Genomic DNA, 25850 nt, shown 5'->3' on the forward strand with positions numbered 1-25850 from the left:
TTCCTTTTCTAGTTCCTACTGTTCTGGGTCTGTGTGCTCCTGTATATTGTTTTGTGGATGGGCAGTGAATGACTCGCTTTTTCGGGGGGCAGTGATTTGCTCGTTTTTTTTTTAATACCTGATTCCTTTTTTGTTGGTGTGGTGTTTTACTTCTATTGTGTTGGGACTGTGTTTGTGAGATGCTGGCTTGGTCTGGTGGTTTTTGTTGGATGTATGTTTTCTGAGGACAGTCATTTCTAGGTGGTGCAGTGGGTTGTGTCAGAGGGCGGATGCCTTCCGTGATCATTTGCCCAGCCTGTGTGCTTGCTCTGGGGGTTGGTAAGGTTAGACCTTACTTGTGTGAAGCGCCTTGAGGTAACTTTGTTGTGATTTGACGCTATATAAATTAAATAAATTGAATTGAACTGTATGATCCATCACTGACTTTTCACTGTGCCTCTAGCCTCTAGTAACAAGCAACAGAAGCCTTTTTGGGGGGGGGGTTATTCCACCAAAGGTGTTTTTTTGGGCTTTTGTAAATCGCTAGTAAATCTGGCCCTGTTGTCACCCCAGAACATCTTATTTTAAAGTTGCACCACTTGGCCAAAATTCTTGGAACAAATAAAGCTGTCCTAATATTGATATTTCGCCATCTCTGAATTTGAATAATAAACTATTATGTCCCTCTCACACATGCAACAAAATCTGTTTATTTGGCATATACGTACACAGTAAATTTTGCTGGGTAAAATATACTCTGCCGGGATAACATTTGGTCCTAGTCTAAATAGAGTAAATTACACTCTGTTATAGAGTGAAATCAGCTGTACCATCTTATCAGATCAAGTGTTTCTTCTCCAATAAGTGTTGATTTTACACTGTAATAGTGTTGATTTAGCACTGTGATAGAGTATATTTAACTCTATTTGAACTGGGACCAAATGTTATCCCAGCAGAGTAAATTTTATTCTGCAAAATTTACTGTGTACTGTAAATAACTGCAACTTGTTGTAATCGCCTGCACTGCAGTGAAGTCTCAACAGGTGTAGTGCTATAGTAGAGTTTTGCAAATGTTCAAGAAATCTTGATAAACCACAGACAATTTGTACAGGATTCACAAGACCGCAGACTGTTGCACAACTGCCAACCACTGCATAGTGTCCCTGTGCCTGCCAGTAGTAATGGCACATGAGAAACAGAAAAAAGCCTGATCTATTTGTAATCAGAAATACTCACAATCTGCCACACCATGGTTAGTACCTTAACAGTGTTGCAATAACATTGCGATCATGTGCGTTCCATATAAACAACTATCGCATTTTTGTTCCATGTGTGATAGATGCAGTAAAGTCATCCTCTGACAGGAAATGTTTAAGACCTGTATACACCATTGACCTTTGCAAGATGTTCTAGGTATGACATCCCACACTATATCTCATCAGCCCAACCAGGAATCATGTGCAAGAGGAATTTTTTTTTTTTAACAACTACTAACGCATCTCTTATAATATATGCTAGCAATTGACAATGGCCTCTAATTTGGACAATAATAAAGGCATTGAAGAATATGAATCACTGTTTTTGTCTCCCCCCTTCTCTTAACATCAAATCCAACGTTTCCCCATTCCATTCAGATTGTCTCGAGTTTCAAAGCAACCACAGGTTTCCGAGCTTTGTGCCAACTGCTAAAGGAGTACATGGGCCACCGGGATGGGATCTGGGACCTCAGTGTAACCCGAACTCAGCCAGTGGTCCTGGGCACAGCATCTGCAGGTGCACAATCTCTTTTCTTCATTGTCGTTTTGAGTTACTCTTCTATCTTTTCCTTTATCACACGTGAGATAGAATCTATTTAGGTCGTGACAAAGCATGCAGTGATAATTTGTCAGTCTTGTTAGGAAATCGTTAATAAGTGTAGGTCGTAGGATAAGTGCAGATAATTTACAACTTTTGGCATTCCATAATGATAACAACTTTCACAGTAAAACATTTTGCTCTGTGGCTGTTGCTAATTTTTTTATTTAAATGCTTTTATTGTAAAGTGCATACAGGAATATGTATTAACAGGAATAGTTTTACATATTTCATATTAACCTCTGCAACAACAGAAATGGGTAGAACCGTCCAGAGAAGCTCTCAGTTGACTCCCCAAGTTTAAAGTGTGCTCTGAAAGAGGCTGTGCAAGGCCTATATTATGGTGGGGAACACTGAATAACTTCTAAAAGCCTGAAGCTCTTTTGGAGCTACATTGTTCAGTTTGTGTTTGATTTAATTGGTATTATGGCGAGATGGCTCACTTTATAAAATACACTGTATCGTACTTGTAATTAAAGCCTGATGGTCTTTTTTTAAATCCATTTCTATGTTTTAATATCACTGAAGTGTTAGATAGTGTGATGACAGAGAAATGTTTACAGTGATCGCTTGTTTTCCTTTCACAGACCACTCAGCCCTGCTTTGGAGTATAGAAACTGGAAAATGCCTCCTGAGGTATGCTGGTCATGCAGGATCAGGTAAGTTTAACTCCTACAGATGGTTGTTAGACTTTGCTTATGACCATGCAGGCATTTCAGACATCAAATTGTAAATTTGAATGACATGCATCTTTTTGAAATTCCGATGTGTTTGAATAGCTGTTTGGAGTTTGATGTCTTTATTACTGTTTGTTAAGCATTATTATTATTATTATTATTATTATTATTATTATTATTATTATTATTATTATTAATAATAATAATAATATTGTTATTACTGGGTGATGTGGTAGCCAAGTGGTTAGTGAACTTGATTCCAAAGTGGAAGGTTCCCAGTTCAAGACCTAGCATGCACATTCTTCATGTAATAAAGAATCAACTTGCAGTTCCATATCAGATGTGCTATGGTGACTCCGAGCAAAAAGGGAGAAGTGGGAAGAAATTATTATTATTATTATCATCATCATCTGACTGCTCTTTTTTCCCCCCAAAGTCAACTCCATCAAGTTCCATCCTACAGAACAGATTGCCCTCACAGGTTCGTATTTAAAAGCATGTGTTTTTATTTTTTGACATTGGGCGTACTTAATAATTGTATCTCCTTTTTAATACCCTCTGTCTATTTGACCTTATTTTTCCTGCCTCTGTTGTCTCTTGCCGTCATGTTTGATTTAGACTTAGGTGCACGTGTACTTACGCACATGCATTATGATCTGTCCTTATGTTTCCACAGCCTCTGGGGACCAGACAGCTCACATTTGGCGTTACATGGTGCAACTTCCTGCTCCACAGCCACCAGCAGATGTCAGTGTGAGTACTATTTGTCTTCAGAAGAGTTTGTATTTTCATGATACTTTAATAAATTATGGTGTACCTTAGGTGACCTGGAAGATACCAGTATTAGTAGACGCTTGCAATCACTTGATGTCTGTTAAAACCACTCCAACAATACTTTTACAAATTGTAGAAATGGCCATTTTTATAAGGATCAACACAACATCACTGTACACCAGGTGGTGCACGATACTGCCATGGGTGTCAGAGTATTTTAATTAGAAAGCAGCATTGTGAAAGTGGCCATGTGTGGCAGATTTGATAAGCTAACCCCTTAAAATTGGAGTGACCCAAGTGTAAGATCAGCACTGTGGAAGTAGCATTGCTGTAGCTTACAGACACAACTTTCTAGGAGTCTTACTTCCCTTCCATTTGGTCTCTTGCACACACAGTATGTCTACGTTTCTCCTCTCTATCATATCAGCCAGCTCTCTCCCTTTACCAGTCATACTTTTTATAAATTTTTATAAATTATTATAAATCTCTCATTAACTTCTGGATCTGTTCCTAAATGTTTCAAGTCTGCAGTGATCAAACCATTACTTAAGAAATCCAATCTCGACCCTAGTGTATTGAAGAATTATAGACCGATATCTGATCTATCATTTTGTTCTAAAATCCTGGAAAAAGTGGTTTCGTGACAGCTTGTGGACTACCTCACTGAGAATAATCTTTTTGAGTCACTGCAGTCTGCTTTTAGAAAATATCACTCCGCAGAGACAGCACTTACTAAAGTAGTGAATGACCTTTTGCGAGCAATGGACTCAGATACCACCACAGTCTTGGTGCTGCTGGATCTTAGTGCTGCGTTTGATACTGTGGATCATCATATTTTACTCAATAGGCTGGAAAATCACTTTGGGATTACTGGAACTGCTCTTGCCTGGTTGACGTCATACCTGTCCAGTCGCTCTTACTGCGTATTGTGTAATGGCATCTCCTCTGATTGTAGGGACATGAAGTTTGGGGTTCCTCAGGGATCCGTTTTAGGTCCCCTGCTTTTTTCCCTTTATGTAGCACCTCTTGGGAATGTACTGCGGAGCTTTGGGATTTCCTTTCATTGTTATGCTGATGACACTCAATTGTACATACCAATAACTGCTGGTAATCTCACTCACATAAAATCTTTGGAAGATTGCCTTGCATCTGTAAGAAGTTGGATGTCTAATAACTTCCTACTTTTAAATTCTGATAAGACTGAAGTTATGGTTCTTGGTCCAGTGAGGTATCGGCATAAATTTGATCAGCTAGCACTTAGCTTACGTCCGTGTGTTATACATCATACGGATAAAGTGAGGAACTTTGGAGTAATTTTTGATCCTACGTTGTCCTTTGATCTCCACATTAGAGACATTACGAGGACTGCTTTCTTCCATTTGCGAAATATAGCGAAGATTCGTCCCATCCTGTCTATGGCTGATGCTGAGACTTTGATTCATGCATTTATCTCTTCTAGATTGGACTATTGTAATGCTCTGTTTTCTGGCTTACCGCAGTCCAGGATTAGGGGTCTTCAACTGGTTTAAAACGCTGCTGCCAGACTCTTGACACAAAGCAGAAAGTTTGACCACATTAAACCCGTTTTGGCGTCCCTGCACTGGCTTCCTGTTCCTGCAAGATCAGATTTTAAAGTATTGTTATTAGTTTATAAAATCGTTCATTGCACCTCCCTATCTGGCTGACCTGGTAAGCCCTTATGTACCAGCTCGGGCCCTGCGTTCTCAGGGTGTAGGACTTCTGTGTGTTCCCAGGGTGAATAAAAAGTCTGCCGGCCACAGAGCTTTCTCCTACCGTGCCCCAGCTCTGTGGAACGATCTTCCAGCACACATTCGGCAGTCGGATACTGTGGAGATTTTTAAGTCACGTTTAAAGACTCATTTGTTTTCTCTGTTTTAGCATTAGAATTATGAAGTGTTTTTATTCTTGTATTCTTTTATGGTTGTCTTTCTTTTATGGTCGTTTTTTTTGTGTGTTTAAAATTTTTAATTGTTTTTTGTGTGAAGCGCCTTGAGACGATTTTATCGTGAATTGGTGCTATATAAATTAATAAATTTGAATTTGAATTTCATACTGCCAACATTCAAAGTCCAGACTCTCACTTCCACCCTGCTAGTTTTCCTCTTCTCCTGCTGTCTGTGGACACGTTGTCCTCCTTCTTCTTTGTCCAGCAGTAGTCCAATTTCCACTGGCATCCTGTTGGACAACGGCACCAGTGGCGGTCATTGTTAATCTGGTGTCACCGACTGAATGGTCCCCCCTAAAAGTCGGTCCGTCCTGCCTTCACTACTCTTCACTGACTCTGAGTCTGACTCTCTACATCCAAAGCAATAAAGGGAATAATGTGATTATTTTACTTTGTCATGTGATGGCACTCAGGGTGTACTAGCTGCACACCCCATATGGTTGAGCCCTGTTATCATATACACATTATTATTATTATTATCATCATTATTATTATTATCAGTGTTGTTATTATTATTATTATTATGTCAGCCAAGGACAAAATAAAAATCATCAGTGTTTATTTATTTGTCTGTCTTTTAGCAGGATTATGTCAAAACTAAATCAAAATCAAATCAGTTTTATTTATATAGCGCCAAATCACAACAAACAGTCGCCCCAAGGCGCTTTATATTGTAAGGCAAAAGCCATACAATAATTATAGAAAAACCCCAACAGTCAAAACGAACCCCTATGAGCAAGCACTTGGCGACAGTGGGAAGGAAAACTCCCTTTTAACAGGAAGAAACCTCCAGCAGAACCAGGCTCAGGGAGGGGCAGTCTTCTGCTGGGACTGGTTAAAACTACTGCACAGATTTTGATGAAATTTTCACCACAGATACAGTGAGGAAAATAAGTATTTGAACACCCTGCGATTTTGCAAGTTCTCCCACTTAGCTCGTGGAGTGGTCTGAAATTTTCATCTTAGGTGCATGTCCACTGTGAGAGACATAATCTAAAAAAAAAAATCTGGAAATCACAATGTATGATTTTTTTAATAATTTATTTGTATGTTACTGCTGCATATAAGTATTTCAACACATGTGAAAATCATGTTAATATTTGATACAGTAGCCTTTGTTTGCAATTACAGAGGTCAAACATTTCTGTAGTTTTTCACCAGGTTTGCACACACTGCAGCAGGGATTTTGGTCCATTTCTCCATACAGATCTTCCCTAGATCAGCCAGTTTACTGGGCTGTGACTGAGAAACACAGAGTTTGAGCTCCCTCCAAAGATTTTCTATTGGGTTTAGGTCTGGAGACTGGCTAGGCCACTCCAGAACCTTGATATGCTTCTTACGGAGCCACTCCTTGGTTATCCTGGCTGTGTGTTTTGGGTCATTGCCATGTTGGAAGACCCATCCATGACCCATCTTCAATGCTCTAACTGAGGGAAGGAGGTTGTTCCCCAAAATCTCGCAATACATGGCCCCGGTCATCCTCTCCTTAATACAGTGCAGTCGTCCTGTCCCATGTGCAGAAAAACACCCCCAAAGCATGATGCTTCCACCCCCATGCTTCACAGTAGGGACGGTGTTTTTGGGATGATACTCAGCATTCTTCTTCCTCCAAACACGGCGAGTGGAATTAAGACCAAAAAGTTCTATTTTGGTCTCATCTGACCACATAACTTTCTCCCATGACTCCTCTGGATCATCCAAATGGTCATGGGCAAACTTAAGACGGGCCTGGACATGTGCTGATTTAAGCAGGGGAACCTTTCGTGCCATGCATGATTTTAACCCATGACGTCTTAGTGTATTACCCACAGTAACCTTGGAAACAGTGGTGCCAGCTCTCTTCAGGTCATTGACCAGCTCCTCCCATGCAGTTCTGGGGTGATTCCTCACCTTTCTTAGGATCATTGATACGCCACGAGGTGGGATCTTGCATGGAGCCCCAGTCCGAGGGAGATTGACAGTCATGTTTAGCTTCTTCCATTTTCTAATAATTGCTCCAACAGTTGATCTTTTTTTACCAAGCTGCTCGGCAGTTGCCCCGTAGCCATTTCCAGCCTTGTGGAGGGCTGCAATTTTGTCTCTGGTGTCTTTGGACAGATCTTTGGACTTAGCCATGTTAGTAGTTGGGGTCTTACTGATTGTGTGGGGTGGACAGGTGTCTTTATGCAGTTAAAGACCTCAAATAGGTGATTCTAATTTGGAATAATAAGTGGAGTGGAGGTGGACTTTTTAGAGGTGGACTAACAGGTCTTTGAGGGCTAGAATTTCTGCTGATTGGCAGGTGTTGAAATACTTATTTGCAGCAGTAACATGCAAATAAATTATTAAAAAATCATACATAGTGATTTCTGGATGTTTTTTTTTTTAAGATTATGTCTCTCACAGTGGACATGCACCTAAGATGAAAATTTCAGACCCCTCCATGATTTCTAAGTGGCAGAACTTGCAAAACCACAGGGTGTTCAAATACTTATTTTCCTCACTGTAGATATTTGGCCATGGAAGACCAAGATCAAGATTTCATTTTATATGGGCTTTTAAGGATTACGTCAAAAGTACTGCACGGATTTTGATGGAATTTTCACCAAAGATAGATAATATGCCATGGAAGACTCTGTTAAATGTTGGAGGTGATCCAGATCCAGATTCTGGATCAAGATTTCACTTTATATAGGCTTTTAAGGATTATGTCAAAACTACTTCATGGATTTTCACCAACTTTGCACCACATATAGATAAGACGCATTATGTCAAAACTACTTCACAGATGCGACATCACGATGTAAAACCAAGATCAGGAAGACACTATTTTATTTCAGCTTGTGAATTAAATATCAGATTTTTACATCTTGATCAGCTGGGCCATTCTGGATCAGTATGCAATTATTGCATTGTGTTGTGGAATCTGGATCCAGGTAACGTACGGGTCACAATGTGAATCACATATCTTTTATTCTGAGTCCTCATCAACCCTCGGCGGACATCAGAAATCTGAGATTGCTCTTGTTTTATTTTATTATTACTTCTATTTTGTCATTTGATTTTTAAGTGAGCCACAATGGAAATAAGTGTTTTCACTTTCTTGGGTCATCCATGTATTTTTCATCCTACACCTAAAATACATAAGAGTATCAAACGACAAATGTCAGCTTTTCCTGGTGTCTGCGTGATCAAAGCCATACATGCACACGCACACAGAGACCACTTGACTTTGATAATACAGATTTTGTGTAGCCATGACAATGGGCATGCTTTTCTATGTGTAAAATGAACAACAAGTGACTGTTCACATTGAGGGTGTTTTCACACATGAAAGTCCAGATCAAGGTCTGAACCAAGGTTGATGTCTGTCTATGTTTGTTTGTTTGGTCTGGTTAGTTTGGTTTGACAATGCAACATTGCAGTCAGGCTACAGAACTTGAAGATGTCATCATCTATGCAGGCTGTGTCTCAGGGTGTTGTCTAGAGCATGACAAACAGGTGTCATGTGACTGAGTGAAGCAGGTTCCAAAATGCGCTCTCGTCACCTCCAAAAAAATTAGGAAAAAGAAAACTGCTACAGGTGAGCCCCGTTAACTTAACAATTAAGTCACGATTCGGCTTTACTCACAGTCAAGTTGTGGACCCAAAAAATTTAGACTGTTGTATAAAAGTCCATTTTGATTTGACTAATTTTTTTAGTAGGGTGGAGGGCGTCAGTCCAGACGATTCTGGACGATTCCTTCTTCGTCCTCCAGCTGTTGCTTGTCATGCACGTGCCCGCCGCCTGTGTAGTGAGCACGTGGATAAATTCTGGCCCAATCTGGCATCCTGGCAGAGCAGAGCAGCAGTTGCAGTGGCATTTCATCTCCTTACGCTTGCGGACTGAGCAGCACAGGAGGTCCTTCCAGCCGTCAGACTGTGTTGTGTCTGCTTCTGACTGGCTGTTTGTTCCCTCTGTTCATGGCCAGGTCACTCTTGGGACAGAGGTTTTAAATCTCATTGAGTTTTTTATCTGGTTAACTAAAGGACATTGATCTGATCTGGCAGTAAGGATTCACAGTCACATCCAAAAATTTTAAATCTTCAGGAATATTCCGCACTGTCAAACCCCTCATCACATGCAGCAGCTGGAGGAGAAAAAAAGAACTCATTCCAGATGAGGAAGGTTTATTCACATTATCAACAAGTGTAACAGTGAACTGTCTCTCTACCTGACTACTCACTCAGTCTTTTATATTTGCGTGTAGCACCCTCTGCTGGTAACTACAATTCACTACGCCCTTACCACTTAGAGACCACAGAATCACACTTCAAATGGTCAAAACTATGGCAAGGCAAGCTGATTTTTAAGTGTTTTTTGTCAAACATATTAACTTGCGGTGTCAGATAGCTCACAGTCTGATTATGTGGACTCCAACTCGTGCGAGTTAACGGCTCATCTGTATTATTCTATCTGTTCTGAAGGATTTCTCGGATCTGTTTTTTAAATTTATTTATTTACCCTTACAAACAGAAGGAACCAACTTCTTCCCTTTGGCTGTAAATGAGTCTGGATGGAGGGCCTCAGGCCAAAGGTTTTTATCTTGTGTGAATTACATGCCATTTTAATTAAATGCATGATATTTTATACAACCCCAATTCCAATGAAGTTGGGACGTTGTGTAAAATGTAAATAAAAACAGAATACAATGATTTGCAAATCCTCTTCAACCTATATTCAATTGAATACACCACAAAGACAAGATATTTAATGTTCAAAGTGATACATTTTATTGTTTTTGTGCAAATATCTGTTCATTTTGAAGTGGATGCCTGCAACATGTTTCAAAAAAGCTGAGACAGTGGTATGTTTACCACTGTGTTACATCACCTTTCCTTCTAACAACACTCAATAAGCGTTTGGGAACTGAGGACACAAATTGTTGAAGCTTTGTAGGTGGAATTCTTTTCCATTCTTGCTTGTTGTATGATTTCAGTTGTTCAGCAGTCCAGGGTCTCCTTTGTTGTATTTTGTGCCTCATAATGTGCCACACATTTTCAATGGGTGACAGGTCTGGACTGCAGGCAGGCCAGTCTAGTACCCACACTCTTTTACTACGAAGCCACGCTGTTGTAACACACGCAGAATGTGGCTTGGTATTGTCTTGCTGAAATAAGCAGGGACGTCCCTGAAAAAAACGTTGCTTGGATGGCAGCATGTGTTGCTCCAAAACCTGGATGTACCTTTCAGCACTGATGGTGCCATCACAGATGTGTAAGTTGTCCATGCCATGTGCACAAACACACCCCCATACCATCAGAGATGCTGGCTTTTGAACTTTGCGCTGGTAACAATCTGGATGGTCTTTTTCCTCTTTTGTCCACACGACGTCCATGATTTCCAAAAACAATTTGAAATGTGGACTCATCAGACAACAGCACACTTTTCCACTTTGCGTCTGTCCATTTCAAATGAGCTCAGGCCCAGAGAAGGCGGCAGCGTTTCTGGATGTTGTTGATGTATGGCTTTTGCTTTGCATGGTAGAGTTTTAACTTGCACTTGTAGATGTAGTGGCAAACTGTGTTAACTGACAATGGGTTTCTGACGTGTTCCTGAGTCCACATGGTAAGATCCTTTACACGATGATGTTGGTTTTTAATGCAGTGTCGCCTGAGGGATCGAAGGTCACGAGCATTCAATGTTAGTTTTTGGCCTTGCCACTTACGTGTAGAAAGTTCTCCAGATTCTCTGAATTTTCTGATTATATTATGGATTGTAGATGATGGAATCCCTAAATTCCTTGCAATTGAACATTGAGAAACATTGTTCTTAAACTGTTGGACTATTTTTTGACGCAGTTGTTCACAAAGTGGTGATCCTCACCCCATCTTTGCTTGTGAATGGCTGAGCCTTTTTTGGGATGGTCCGTTTATCCAATCATGACACTCACCTGTTTCCAGTTAGGTGTTCTTTGAGCATTCATCAACTTTCCCAGTCTTTTGTTGCCCCGTCCCAGCTTTTTTGAAACGTGTTGCAGGCATCCATTTCAAAATAAGCAAATATTTGCACAAAAACAAAAAGTTTATCAGTTTGAACATTAAATATCTTGTCTTTGTGGTGTATTCAATTGAATATAGGTTGAAGAGGATTTGCAAATCATTGTATTCTGTTTTTATTTACATTTCGCACAACGTCCCAACTTCATTGGAATTGGGGTTGTACAAAATTAACATTGTCTATGAAGTTTCAACAATAAAGTAATTTCCATTCTGTTTGCGTAACAATAATTTATTAATGCCAGAGAGCTTGTCAACTACCAAGTTGGACGAAATAAACGAAATGTGGCCACATGTGGTTTGCGGGCTGCACACTGGCCAGCCCTACACACACACACACACACACACACACACACACACACACACACACACACACACACACACACACACACACGCATCCTGTTGGATACCAAATAACCAAATAACATTTAAAGTTGAAGGTCGCGTCATTGCAACCTGTCTCTTTTTCGCTCCCTTTGAAACATTCTCTGTGTTCTCATGGCACAGCAGATAGCATCACGGAGCTAGGTTCCATGAGCTACATGCTACATGGACGTTACATGCTGTGATGGCAACTCTAGTAACTCTCGCAGTTGACAGTATTGGCATTGTGAAAACCGGTTTGATAGATGTTGAGATAACACTATGCTTGATATTGATTGACTTGTAGACGTGCATGTGTCTGACTTCAGCTTGTTGTCAGTTTGGTATATAATTTCGGTTGAATGGAGAAAAATGACTGAACACATTCCTTTTGTTGCAACTACACCATTATTCAGAAGGTATTTTTACCACTTGCCATTAAGAGAAATACCGTATTTTCAACTTTTTCCACCTACCAAATTGACATACAAAATGAATGTTTTATCTTGAACAAGGAAAAAAGGCAGGTAGCAGTGTAGAGTAACCCATTTAATTGGGTTAATTAATTCACTTATTGGCCTTTACTCTTTTTCATCTAATGTGCCTCATCTTACTGTAATTTGAAAGTCAGGACGAACCAAAACTGTATTTCCTTGATTAAACATCTGACCTTGAATGGGGGCCTGTCTCATTTAATGGCCGGGTGAAAACTTCATGTGGAAAAAATAAACACCTGCTTTAAATAAGCGCAGCACATTATGCACATTAAAAAGATGACATTTGGTTGTTCACTCTTTTTTTCTTAGTCTGCTGCAGAGAGGTACCTTAAAATCCTAAAGCCTCATTTATGCTTCTACAACTCTGTAACTCTGTGGCCATGCAATGACGTCGACATGCACGTGACCCTTTTAAAGTTCTCTGTCGCATTGGGGGGGTCTTAATGCAGTTTTCTGCAAGAATGGTGACTTTTTCTGGATCAATTTGTCCCTCAATATGCTCCACTTCTTTATACAATCATCAGCCTCCAAACCAATGGTATGGTACGTGGAATTTCCCTCCATCAATTGCGGGTCATTTGAGTGTCTATACTTTTTAGACCCTGTGTTTTTGCAGACTTTTCTCCCTAGTGCATTTGATCCATGATCGAAATATAATCACTGTGCGCACTGCAAAAACTTAATGACGGGAGACAAATGAGTGAAAGCGGAAAAGTGACCAACCAAGGGTTCACAGCCATTCAGAGGGCTGTGATCTAAAGTGGTTGTCTTTGGTTCACAACCCCCAGAGATATGTGTGAAACGTAACACCATATTACAGTGCAGGCAGCAAGCAGCATTTTGTTAACCCTAATGTTGTATGGCTGGGGGGGCCTGGCTGCCTTTTTGTTTCTGTCTTTTGGTTTTCCTTCCAGGTGGCTTGCATTTGGGACTGAGTGGCTGTGTTGCTGAGGTTATCAGGACCTCACCCTGATCACCTGCGGCTCGTCAGGACTCACAGCTGTGGTGCATCTATATGGATTGGAACATGGTGGCATTTAAGACTGGAGTATACAGTGTGTATTTGCCAGAGACTCGACCTTGTGACCAGACGGGTGAGATCGTCGTCTCGGGAGCCATCTTATCATCAGTGGATGCAGAGAACGTCCAGGGTTTGATGCACGGTCTGTGAAAGAGGAGGAGGTGAGGTCTCACGCTCGTCAGCACACTTCCTGAGGTACGTTAGATTTTGTGACTAACGTTTATACAGTCAGTAAATGTGGTGTCCCTCACACCTTATTATATTGAGCTGTACGTTAGTCATGTATCAGCTTCCACTGCAGTGGAGTTTTGTGAACTGGATGTTCCATGCCTGCAGGTTGGGAAGCTGATTAGTAATTAAGCCAGGAAGTGTTGCTGTTTATGTACACCTTTGAGTGGTCTCTCTGTGTGTAGAGTGTGGACTCACATAATGGTTCCTTCTTTCACAGACTCGGTTTGTTGCGGCCACCTGGGGGGTGTCGGCGGGGTCCTTGGGTCCGAACGGCTTCTGGCTCCGGACCGTTAGCGCTGCTGGGAGCGCACCGTATCACCACCACGCCAGACCGCACATTCTTTTGTTGTTTTGTATCACATCACTGTTATGTATTAAATTCAGTTAGCCTTTGTACCGTGCTCTGCTTATTTCATACTGGGTCCTTCAAACACTGGTCGGTTCTCCGAGCTGCGTCCGACACATAACACCTAACCTGCCTTGTTTAGGTGCCGGGTCTGAGTACAGTTTGAAAATCAAAGAAATACAGTTAGTGTTTTCACACTGTAAATGCGTCAGACAGTGGCTCATTGTAATTTGGACTGAGACCAACTCTTTCGGTCAGAACAAATTTTGTCCTTTGGTCTGGGCTGTGGCTTCCAGACCTGCTGTTTTATGTCACGCCAAAGTGAAACAAGGTCTGGACCAAACAAGGTACGTTTGTGTGAAAGCACCCTGAGACACAAACAGCTGTGTTGAATGAGGAGAAAAAGAGCAGCTGATGACATTGCAGGGTTTTTTCTTTTTCTTTCGGTGTTTGGAAATTGGTGTGAATTTGCACTTCTTTTATGTATGTATGTGTTTGTGTCTGTGTCTGCATGTGCAAGAATTAGTTTTGATACAAAATGGACAGTGTGCATTTTGCCCATTTTTGTCTGTGAATTTATTTCACTTTGTTCAGTAATTCTAAAGTTTTCTGCAATCGGAACTAACATATTTAGCAACATCATTAGGGCTGCACGATATTGAAAAAAAATTGACATTGCGATTTTTCTGCCCATAGCAATATATGTTTGTTTCCAGAAATATCTCCGTCCACACGAATCTGCTGAAAATGCCTGAAATGCTGTAGTACATATGCCAGTCCTGTATGTGGTGCTGTAACGGTTCCACAAAAAAAAAAAAAAAAAAAACGGAGAAGAAGAAGAAGGGAGCATGCACAGTGGGTGCAAGAGCCAGTCAATGTAGCAGCAGAAGGCTAAATGGTATTTATATATCGCTTTTCCATCTGCATCAGATGCTCAAAGCGCCTTACAATGATGCCTCACATTCACCCGTTCACACAGACACACTCACACACCAGTGTCAGGGTGCTGCATACCGGGAGTAACTCGGGGATTAAGGATCTTGTTCAAGGGCCCATAATGATTTTCCGGTCAGGCTGGGGTTAGAACCGAGGATCGTCTGGTCTCAAGTCCAACGCTTAGCCACTAGACCATCACCTCCCCACAGCCTAGAATGTTTCAAAGTGGCACACAGAGTCAATAAAGTCTTTTAATCTGATCTGTTTTGTCCTGTCACCTGAATTCATCATCCCAACCCATGGGCAACTGTTAACCACAGAAGACGCCCTTATTTTGGAAGATACTGTTTGGAAATACTTTAATTCCTTATTGTGGAAATTGCTTGTGAATAAACACGGAGTTTTTGAAGATGTACTTCTGTGTTATACAGTGCATCCAGAAAGTATTGACAGCGCTGCACTTCTTCCACATTTTTTTTATGTTACAGCCTTATTCCAAAAGAGATTAAATTTCCTCAACAATCTACACACAATACCCCATAATGACAATGTGAATTTTTTTTTAAGATTTTTACAAATTGATTAAAAAACAACAACTAAGAAATCACATGTACATAAGTATTTACAGCCTTTGCCATGAAGCTCAGAATTCCTGTTTCCACTGATCATCTTTAAGATGTTTCTACAGCTGTAATTTCTGCCAAAGGTGCATCAACAAAGTATTGAGCAAAGGATGCGAATACTTATGTGTGTGTGATTTCTTAGTTGTTGTTGTTGTTTTTAAATAAATTTGCAAAAATAAAAAAAAATCATGTTCTCTTTATGGGGTTTTTGAGAATTTTGAGAGGAATAAATTAATTTACTCCATTTTGTAATAATGCTGTAACAAAACAAAATGTGGAAAAAGTGAAGTGCCGTGAATACGTTCTAGATGCACTATAATATGGTGCTCTGGGTGCATTTCTTAGCTTGAGCTGAAGGAAGCCACCAACAAGAAGAAAAATAACTTATTTTAAAATCTGAAAATCCTTTCTGCAATTATTTTATTAGTGTCACAGCACTCCATTTATTCACAATCAGTGTTCACCACAGCCGTCTGTTGTCTCTTCAGCTGTCTGCTTACGTTGAAAATAAATCCCATTAGTGATTCACCAAGACAAAAAAGTATGTGAAATTACACTATTACTAACAACAACATGTCATTAATGAGTGGCTGAGATTACAGAGGCAGGGCTATGAGATGCTAATCCAGCATTTTCAGCTTTATCCTCTCTGAGACCCGCTTTCAAAAAGTATCATTTTCGGCCACTGAAAACCACAAGTTGTGAGAGAGCCACTGAGAACATGGCTGATGATAAAGTCAGCGTCTTTGAGATCTTTTGTTGTGTCGTCAGGAAAAACTAAAGTGGATTTTTCCCCTCGTCACTTGGCAATGTAAATGTGCTTGCTTAATTTAATTATCCCACATAGTGAGTTCCCGCGATGTAACAACTGCACGTCCCGATGGCGATGCTCAAACAATATATCGTGCAGCTCTAAACATCATAGAAGTTAATCTTATGAGCTGGTTTGTCATAAATGCTGTGGCACTAATGACTAAACCCTGGGTTAAAAAGGATACTATTAAAGGCTGTTGTTGAATAAATGCTTTTACCAGATGCAGCTGAAACAGTTTTCTCAGCAGCTTGGAATTAAAGGTACAAGACGTTTTCTCACAGTGTGACTTCCTTCACAGTCTCACTTCCTCTGTCTTCACACATGCCTAATTCCTTCTGTTCACTTTCACACCCTCACCTTCCCAATAAACTCCACTTTCTGCATCACAGCCATGTGGATCAGTGCGTCTGTTTGCTGCTTGTCCTTTTATCCTTCTGTTACTAGTACTAAATACTAAAGTTTGTGGTCCAGTTGTTCACGTTGGCTGTCCTTGTTCACAGATCAGTCAGACCACAGCTTTGAACCAAAGTGTCCCAGGTTGTCCTGTGTGTGTTAACAAACTGTCGTGCATGCTTCTCTGTGCACTCATAGGCTCCGTGTGACGATGACCAGGAGTTGTCCGACAAAGAGGAAGGTGAGGCAGATGGTGAAGGGCCTTGTGAGGTTCCCACCATCCGAGTCGCCACAGCAACCCTGAAAAGCCACCAGGGCGTAGTGATCGCAGCCGATTGGCTGGTTGGAGGTCGACAGGTGGTGACAGCTTCCTGGGACCGAGCAGCCAACCTGTACGAGGTGGAGACGTCTGAACTGGTTCACACCCTCACCGGTACCCTGCAATATATTGCTACTGCTGTGTGGCAGAGCAGGTTTTTGTTTTTTCTCCCTGTGGGAACACTTTCAGCAGCGCTCATAACCGCTGGCCTTGTTATAATGTTTGTGCACACAGGACATGACCAGGAACTGACCCACTGCTGTACCCACCCCACCCAGCGGCTGGTGGTCACCTCATCCAGAGACACCACCTTCAGACTGTGGGACTTCAGGGACCCGTCCATCCACTCCGTCAATGTCTTCCAGGGACACACTGAGTCAGTGAAACACACACATTCCTGATTAATACGTCACTTATTAAGGCTTCATTTATTAGCTGAGGTTTTCAGTAGTTTGACAGATGATGGTGCAGTGTTCACCCACAGGGTGGCATTGTCATGTCTCTGTGTTCCCTGTAAATCCCTCCAGCACATTTTCCCTTTTTTATAATGCCAAGTTAATTTACAGAACCTTTTGCTTTAAGCCAGATCCTCCACTTATTTTTGCTTCATTACAAAGCACTTCTCCTCACTTTGATGACTTTGATGATCACTTCTCTTGCTTTCTTTTTACCTCTCTCCTGTTCATTTATCTATCTGTTTCAGCATTAATCCACCACTCTTTGTAATCTGCCACTTTGCTCACTGTTAATACTCCATTGCAGTCGTTTCAAAACGATGACTGTCAGGCTTGTTTGTGGCTTTCAGTGACAGTACTCTTTAAAAGCTGCAAGATGGTTGTGTGTGTGTGTGTGTGTGTGTGTGTGTCCATGCTGGTGCTCTCTGGCAGCCTTTGATTGCAAGTGGGGGATTACGTAGAGCTCATTATGCACGACCCCAACATGTATAATTCCCACCAATCCCGCTTTAATTCTTTCCCATAGACAATTGGGGTAATGAGATTAAGCACCAGTGTTTCACAGTTAACAACAGCCCTCCTCATTTGCTTTCCTTCTCTCCTTCCGTCAATCACTCCTCAAACTGCCATCAATACCTGTCAATCTACATGCGTTCCTCCTTTTCTTTCTGTGCCAATCCCATCCTGAAATCCACACTTACCATTTTTCTGCGTCTGTCTTTGTGGTGTTGCATGATCTGCAGTATGGTATAATGATGTGGCATAATCCATCCATTGTGATAAAAGAAGTGGAGGAGAGCGTGAATGGTTTATTAGGCAGAAGAAGTGGAGAGCTGGAAGGGAAACATCTCTTACTTATGCTGTCTTCACTGGCGATTACAGCTAACGCTTCCTGACAGTGAAACCTGACAGCTAAAAGTGCAGCACGCACCCACTCCCCCACCAGCCCTCTGTAATTACAGAGTAATGACAACCGCACATGAGCCAACACAACAGCAGAGAGCAAATGAGAAGTGACAGCAGACTTGCTTTACAAACGGGATGCCATGTCACGTTTGTCTCTCCTGCTATTGAAGGAGTTTCGGAGGCATTTGATGGAAATGCTCGTGTCTGTATGTAGATGCGACATCCTGTCTCAGGCTGAATGCAGCAGCACTTAACAGGTTCTCAGCGACTGTCACATTTGCTGCAGCCTAACAAAATAACAGATTGCTCTGAAACCTCTTCGTCATCTGCATCTGAATTCTTTCATTTCCATTCCACCTTTGAGCCGTTTGACTTTTGCCATCAGTCAGAGTGACTTCTGTGGAGAGCACAGGTGAAGTTTGTTAAAATCAAATTAATACATTATCAAAACCCCTTATCAGGAAGGAAGGTAAAGATTATGGCCATCGTACTGGACAAGTAACAAATATTTGACTGTTTGAGACAGTCCAGTGGTTGCATAATAACATCAACAAAGCAAATGTGTTTTTAAAAATGTTAATGAATAGTTCTCTAATCCATTTCATGACATACGTTAGCGTGTAGAAAAGGTATAAAATAGGAGCTCTTTAATTTTCTTACAGTGACACGGATAACGTCATGAGTGATCGCTCTCTGAAACCCATGAACACACATTCCTTTATAAGGAAGTACAGTTTTTAATTTAAGAATAAACTGAACCTCATATGGATCTTTCCTGCCATTGTTGTCAGTTGAAACAAAGATTGAGACAACTAGCCATAATAGTTGGATAGTTTGGAGTTTCTCTGCTTATATTTTATATTGCTGTATCTTCTGGAGTATAAATTGCATATTTTTTCTAGTTGTTTAATTTTTGATTTTGTGCACTGTTAAAGTGTTCTTTTTATTACTGGCATTTATTCTTTTGTGTATGTTACACCAGAGTATGTCTTACTCTAATACTAGTGAAATACCTGCAAAATATACTCCAAAAACTTGGTAATTTCTTGTCAAGATTAGTCATCAACCAGTTGACATCTAGTGACATTCATGTCTTTGAGTCCTTGGCCTTTGAGATTGAGAGATGCTTGGGAAGAGCTTATGGAGTCATGAGGTCACTGGACAGAGGTGTTTAGTCATACCAATATCTTTGAAAGAAAATCAAGCTCCAAGTATTTGGGGTTCCGGTGCTACTTGTTTTACTGTGTGGTTGTGAGACTTGGAGGCTAGCCAGTGACCTAAGGCGACAACTGCATGTCTTTGTTATTAGGTTTCTTCCGCAGCTCCTTGGATGCAGTTGAAATGACTTACTGTCAAACCAACGTTTACTTTGGGAGACTAAAGGGCCTTTCACACTGCACACTTTGGAAGCGTCAGAGGCGTCACGAATCAGTCCAAAAAGCATTATTTTAAATTAGACACATCGCTTTTTAGACGCGTCAGACGCGTCGCGTCAATAGCTGAGTTAAAGCGACGCTTCTGACGGGAGCACACATTGCCGATTGTCGTCAGGCTGACTTGGTCAAAGTTCAACCCAAGCCAACTTTTGCCATTCTGAGCTATGACGTAGCTTCATTCTGTCCAATACAAACAATGCATCGGGCCAAAATACGGAAGACTAGTGGCAGAAAGCCAGAAACCACTGATACGTAAACAAGGCACTAATATACAGATCAGTGCAGAAACCACGGTTCTGTACAAAACAGTTATATACAGAGCAGTTTTCTGAAGAAAATCCTTGCAAATGTTTTTTTTTAAACCTCAAAATTAATTTCTGATTACTGTAAAAACAAGTTTAGAACACTTGTAATTAAAATAGCAATAAATAAATACATGAAAGATTCTTTTGAACCCTTTCTTCATCTGTAAATTAAAACCATAATTTACCTGTTATTCCAAATTAGTTTATTTATTGTTTAACATAAGGATCCTTGGACATTTATTTTTAGACAAAAAAGAGTATTCATTTCTCATTGCAAGCAAAAAAAAAAAAAACAGACACTGTAAATAAATACAGATGTTTATTATACATGCAACAAGAGATAATTGCAGTGTGTTTGTAAAGTAGGACTTCTGTGACATAAACTTCATGATGAAATAATTTTTTAATTGAGTCATTTCAACTTGTAATTGTGTCAGAATATGTGATTGCCTTTAACATTGTGATCAGGACAGAGTCATTCCTAAAATATGAATTTGACTAGTGATTGTGAATGTTTTAAAATTGTCCACAATAGGGACAGGGCTTCTACCTGTGCAAATGTCTTTTGACTTAACTTTGATTTCATGGACATTTTTAATGATCCATTTATTTATTATTAAAATATAAAATGAATCAGCTTTTTAAAAAATAATAAAATAGTTTCTGTTTAAAGAGCTTTTATTTAAAAGCAGGCATTGGTTTGCTGGATTCTCAGGACATTTAACCAGATGAAGGTCTCTTCTGCAGCTTTGACCTCTGGTGGAGTTTGAAGACACTTTTCTCCCATTTTGAAGTGCAGAGATGTTTTCTTCCGACTGGACTTCATGGTGTTCAGCTCATCACTGGAAGTTTTTGAAGTGCATCTGTATTTAGATTGTCTGCACAGCAAATGTTCCTGATTGGGACAAATAAAAAATATTTCTTAAAATATAAAGAAACACTAAACAGTTTTTTAAAAAAACAGAAAAACACCAGGAAAAAAATCCAAGTTACTTAAAATTGAGCTTTTTGTGCTCTCAGAAAAAAAGCTGTAGCTTTACTTGGTAAAAATAAAAATAGACTGAACCATTTACAAATGAAAGCGTTCACTCAGGTCAACTGTGCGAAAAGGCTAAGCTAACGTTAGCCGATCATTAAACCTTCAGCAGTCCATTAAACGTCACGTTTTATTTTTATATTATTCTCACCTCGAGAAAGCTGCAGAACTAAGCTCCGTTGGTCAAACTGGGTGTTTGTATATATCCAGAAAGTGGAAAAGTTTGGATTGAGTGGGTCTGCTCCATCACCCCGACTGCTTGTTTCGCTCTGCCCAGGAATGAGGCCTGAACCCCGGCTGTTCTGTGTAGGTCGGCCCGCTGCCGCGGTTTGATGGATATCCCACCAAGTCGTCAGACCTCCCTTGGCTCGGCATCACTCCGAAAAGTATCTGAAAAAAAGCTTCTCCCAACAGAGTGATTGAAGAATCATTCTGCTGCTGTTTTTAAAGCTTTTTGTGGTTTTGCCCAAATCCAACATGGCGATCGCTCAATTTTCTCAGGAAAAAATCAGAGTGAAAATCTCTGCCACCCCCTTGCCGCATCGGATGTGACGTCATGACGCTTTGGGGGCGTTGACGTGTTGGTAGGCGTTGACGTGTCGGGTTAATGCCCCTGGTGTGAAAGGCCCATAAGAGTTGCATTGTAAGGGAGCATTTTGGCTATGTGGCGCATTTCTCTATGCATGATCCAGCACGTAGGTACCTCAGTGCTGAGGACCCCATTGGCTCGAGAAGGCCAAAGGCATGCGCATGCTTGACCTAGCTGCAGCAGATAGGTGGATATTTTAGTGATGTAGGGATGAATCAGTTGTCTGCCTGGGTGGATGCCGTCCAGGATGCAACGCAACTTGACTTCACATTATTCAAGAGTATATAAAGGTCATTCCCTCTTTTTATTCAAGTGCGTATGGTGGTTATGCCCTCTCTTTATTCAAGAGTGTCATCTTTCAGTTTGAGTGCATGGTTTATTAATTTCACTCATTCTCATTCAAGACCCAGCACATCCTCCTTATTTACATCTTTTTCTTCTTGTTTTACAGTGGTTGGCATACAGCTTAATGATACATTATTGCCACTTTCTGCCCTGGAGTGTAAATCAGATAATACCTAAGTCAGATCAGTATGCAGGACCAACTTGTCACATTTGTAAATGGTGCCATTTTGTGGTCATAGATGATAATGCAGTATTTTTTCCACATATAATTAAATTTGAAATATAAGTTGTGGGACCAGACAAGTTTAACAAAAGAAGAAAAAAAAGCATGACTTATCATCCATGAAATATTGGTAAGCTGAAATAGATGCTGAAAGTCCTTACATGACTGGTGAGTATTCGCCATCTGTGTGGCACTGAACAAGCAGCACCACAAATGAACAAATCTTCCCATTTAATTTTGTAATGAGGACCAAAACTGCTAAGAGGGAATGTATTGAAGTAAAATACACTTTTTCTTGAGGAAATGTAATGAAGTCAACGTAGAAATGTAAAGTACAGGGCCTCATGTACAAGATTTGCATGGGTTTCCTATTGAAACATGGTGTACGCCAAAATCCAGAAACTGGTATAAGCACAAAAAATTCAGATATATCAAAGTGTGCATACACATGGATCCAAGCACGTTCCGTTTGCACATCCCATCAATGTGGAATTGAGGGCATGTGCACATACACCAAGCTCTTCCCTTTCTACACCCCTATTTCACTATGCAAATTCATGTAAATAGGCTCTGGGAGCTGGAAAACCCCACTCCATCAGATCAAGTCAACATAGTAAGTAAGTAAGTAAGTAAATTTTATTTATATAGCACCTTTCACAGACAAGAGCCACAAGGTGCTTCACAACATAAAAGCAGAGTACACCACACAAAACATCAGACAATGGCCGAGACATAAAAACATAAAACATAACATAGGATCACAAAGCAGCCTAAAAGCTAAGCAAACGCTTGAGTAAAAAAGAAAGTCTTAAGTTGGCTTTTAAAAGTATGAGCGCAGAGAGAGTGGGAGACCATTCCAAAGCCTGGGAGCAACAGCCTGGAAGGATCGCTCTCATCTGGTTGCAAAATGGGTGCGAGGAACCATCAACAGATTTTGGTCCACAGACCTCAAAGCCCTGGCAGGGGCATAAGGCTGGATGAGGTCACAGATATAGGGAGGCGCCTGGCCATGTAGAGCTCTAAAAGTTGAAACCAAAATTTTAAAATTGATCCTGAAGGACACTGGCAGCCAATGAAGTTCCTTTAAAATTGGGAAATATGAGTCCTCCTGTTGGCTTGTGTCAGAATTCTTGCTGCAGAGTTCTGTACCAACTGCAGTCGACGCAACTCCTTCTTGTTTAGACATGAAAACAAACTGTTACAATAGTCTAAACGTGTTGACACAAAAGCATGAATAATAAGCTCTAAATCATTTCTAGACACCATTTTCCTGAGCTTAGAGATATTTCTTAATTGAAAGAAGCAATTCCTCGTCAGCTGTCTACAATGCTGTACCAACGACATGTCTTTGTCAAAAATGACACCCAGGTTTCAAAGACATGATTTAGCAGACTGGCCCAGGTCTCCCAAGTACTGCTGAATACCTGGAATATGGGCATCAGGGGCAATAACCAATGTCTCTGTTTTGTCTGCGTTAAGCTGAAGAAAGTTATTCGTTAGCCATTGTTTAATTTCCGCCAAACAATGGAGGAGGGAATCAAGCCTCTTAATCTCAGATGGCTTAAAGGAGCAGTAAAGCTTGATGTCATCCGCAAATAACTGGTAAGAGACATCAGTAAATCTTTGAATGATCCTACCTAAAGGGATCAAGTACAATAAAAACAAAACAACATGAACACAGAAAAGAATTTATACCGAGTGTGAGCTGCAGACGACTGGGAATGACATGGGAACACGCAGGGATAGTTTATTTGATACGCTTGCAAACTGAATAAACATGAAACTGGAAAAATGTTAGTGTGAGAGTGTGTGTGTGTGTGTGTGTGTGTGTGTGTGTGTGTGTGTGTGTGTGTGTGTGTGTGTGTGTGTGTGTGTGTGTGTGTGTGTGTGTGTGTGTGTGTGTGTGTGAGGCTGCTGTGAGCTCAGAGCAGCCTCACACACGGAAGTTAAAAGAAAGTAGGTGCACCCGCTGACAGTGTGTGACATTCATAACTTTACAGATGCATTTATTGATAAATACTGAACACAAGGAGACAATGTTAAGAATCTGCAGGTGTAGTTTCATCATCAAGAAAAAGAGAACACATTAATAGTAATAACAAAAATATATTTGAATCCGCACATGCACAAATTTGCCCATGCTGATTTTCATTTAGAACAATTACACGAATAAACCATTTATCCATGCAGCCGTCCATCGCGCACCATGCCAACGTCTAGCCTGTGCCCAACCCATCCCAGTGCATTTGTGCATCACATATGATTTGAACATTGATGGAATGAAATTGTTTCCTATTAACAAAAACAAATTCATCATGTGGCGGCACCTTTATAGCAATATGTCTGCAGTCAATAGCTCCAATTACATTAGGGAAACCGTCTCTCGCTGCAAATTGCGCTTTAATGTTGGAATGTGATGTACCTGGACGACATTACTGGGCATTCCGTGCTGGAATGCCCCTATTGCCAGGACGGCCAGTGTGGTCAGCACCTGTGTGAACACAGACAACCCCTGGCTCATCACCGTGTTGCACTCTTTGCCGGCCACAGTTCTGCGTGCAACTCCAGTATCATTGGCCTTTCTAATCGAAATCGGCTTATGAACCAATCATTGACATTTGTAAGTAAATCCTCGCGTTCCCTGAAAACACGCTCATGTCAGATTGCACCATTTGCAAGGTCCTGTAATAATGCTAACGCAGCTGCTGTTAATGCCATTTTCCTCATCATTTTGTGCATGCTTTTATTTTCATCCATATAATTACTAACACGTGGGTGTATTAATTGTTCATAAGTGTGTCTCTAGTGTGCACATCATAATGATGACTTCTTATTTTCACACTGTTAACGGTTCCCAGCATCACCTCTACGTGTGGAACAATAGCTACAGAAACGTGCGTGTGCCAGCCAGGATTTTTGCGTGATGCACTGCACATTTCCACCGTCATTTCACTTTCGATACATCTGAACATTAGCGTAGAGATGGGCGGACACCACATCTTTGTGCATATGCACGCTTTGTACATGAGGCCCCTGGTTCTCTAAAAACTGTAACATATTAATGGAGGTGAGTCCCCAACTGATCCCTAAGTCATACCAGGACAATTTCAGCTGTAGTACATTTCCAGTGCCTTCTGTACCTGCCACGCTCTTTGCGATTGCTCAGTTATTGTCTTTGGTTTTCTTTCTTTCTTCCCACCACTCATGTCTGCACTTCTAAGAGCCTTGACCTTGGTTGTCATATGCACTGCAGAGATGCTGTTAAACACTGCATACTCCCCTGCCTCTTCACTTTGCTTCTAATAACCCTTTAACCTTAATCAACCTTTTAATCAATTACCTTGTCTGATTACCCTCCCCACACACCTCCCACCTAGCACACTGTCTACATTTCTTTGTGTCTTCCTCTCGTGTATTCCCAGGTGGGCTCTTCCCCACAGTGTGTGAAGGTGCCAGTAAAAATACACCAGCTTCCTCTGCCTTTGGCTTCCTAATAGCACAAAGTTTAGTCCCTTAATTAGCATTTAATGTCATGTCAGCTTGAATTAAATGAGAAGCCAATTCTGAACAGAAGAACTGGTAGCCAAAGCCATGGTGATGGTAGGTGTGTGAGTGCATGAAGGGACACTCCACAAAGCTAATCAACAGTCAAAAATCTCATCCAGCTACTTTTCAAAATTTCCTCCATGAACACAGAGCAAAAAAAAAGGATGGGAGAGGAGAAAGCTCTCCTAGGGTCCTCTG

General features: G+C 40.8%; 1 protein-coding gene and 1 long non-coding RNA gene across 3 annotated transcripts in view; one reads left to right on the plus strand and one right to left on the minus strand.

Annotated features, from left to right (window-relative positions):
* Positions 1-25850, plus strand: part of wdr37 (WD repeat domain 37) — a 91281-nt gene that overhangs the window by 40858 nt on the left and 24573 nt on the right. For both annotated transcript variants that reach the window (XM_034171825.1, XM_034171816.1), the window contains exons 6-11: positions 1614-1752; positions 2421-2492; positions 2947-2991; positions 3187-3263; positions 16691-16925; positions 17046-17187. In XM_034171825.1, the coding sequence (XP_034027716.1) occupies positions 1614-1752; positions 2421-2492; positions 2947-2991; positions 3187-3263; positions 16691-16925; positions 17046-17187 (710 nt within the window). The remainder of the gene's footprint in view (positions 1-1613; positions 1753-2420; positions 2493-2946; positions 2992-3186; positions 3264-16690; positions 16926-17045; positions 17188-25850) is intronic.
* Positions 3135-8926, minus strand: LOC117511913. The gene is made up of 3 exons (XR_004561148.1): positions 8844-8926; positions 7404-7409; positions 3135-3145 (listed from the first exon to the last, which is right to left on the minus strand). It is a non-coding gene; the product is annotated as an uncharacterized LOC117511913 (long non-coding RNA).

The sequence above is a fragment of the Thalassophryne amazonica genome, chromosome 1 (genome assembly GCF_902500255.1).
Source record: "Thalassophryne amazonica chromosome 1, fThaAma1.1, whole genome shotgun sequence".
Classification (NCBI taxonomy): domain Eukaryota; kingdom Metazoa; phylum Chordata; class Actinopteri; order Batrachoidiformes; family Batrachoididae; genus Thalassophryne; species Thalassophryne amazonica.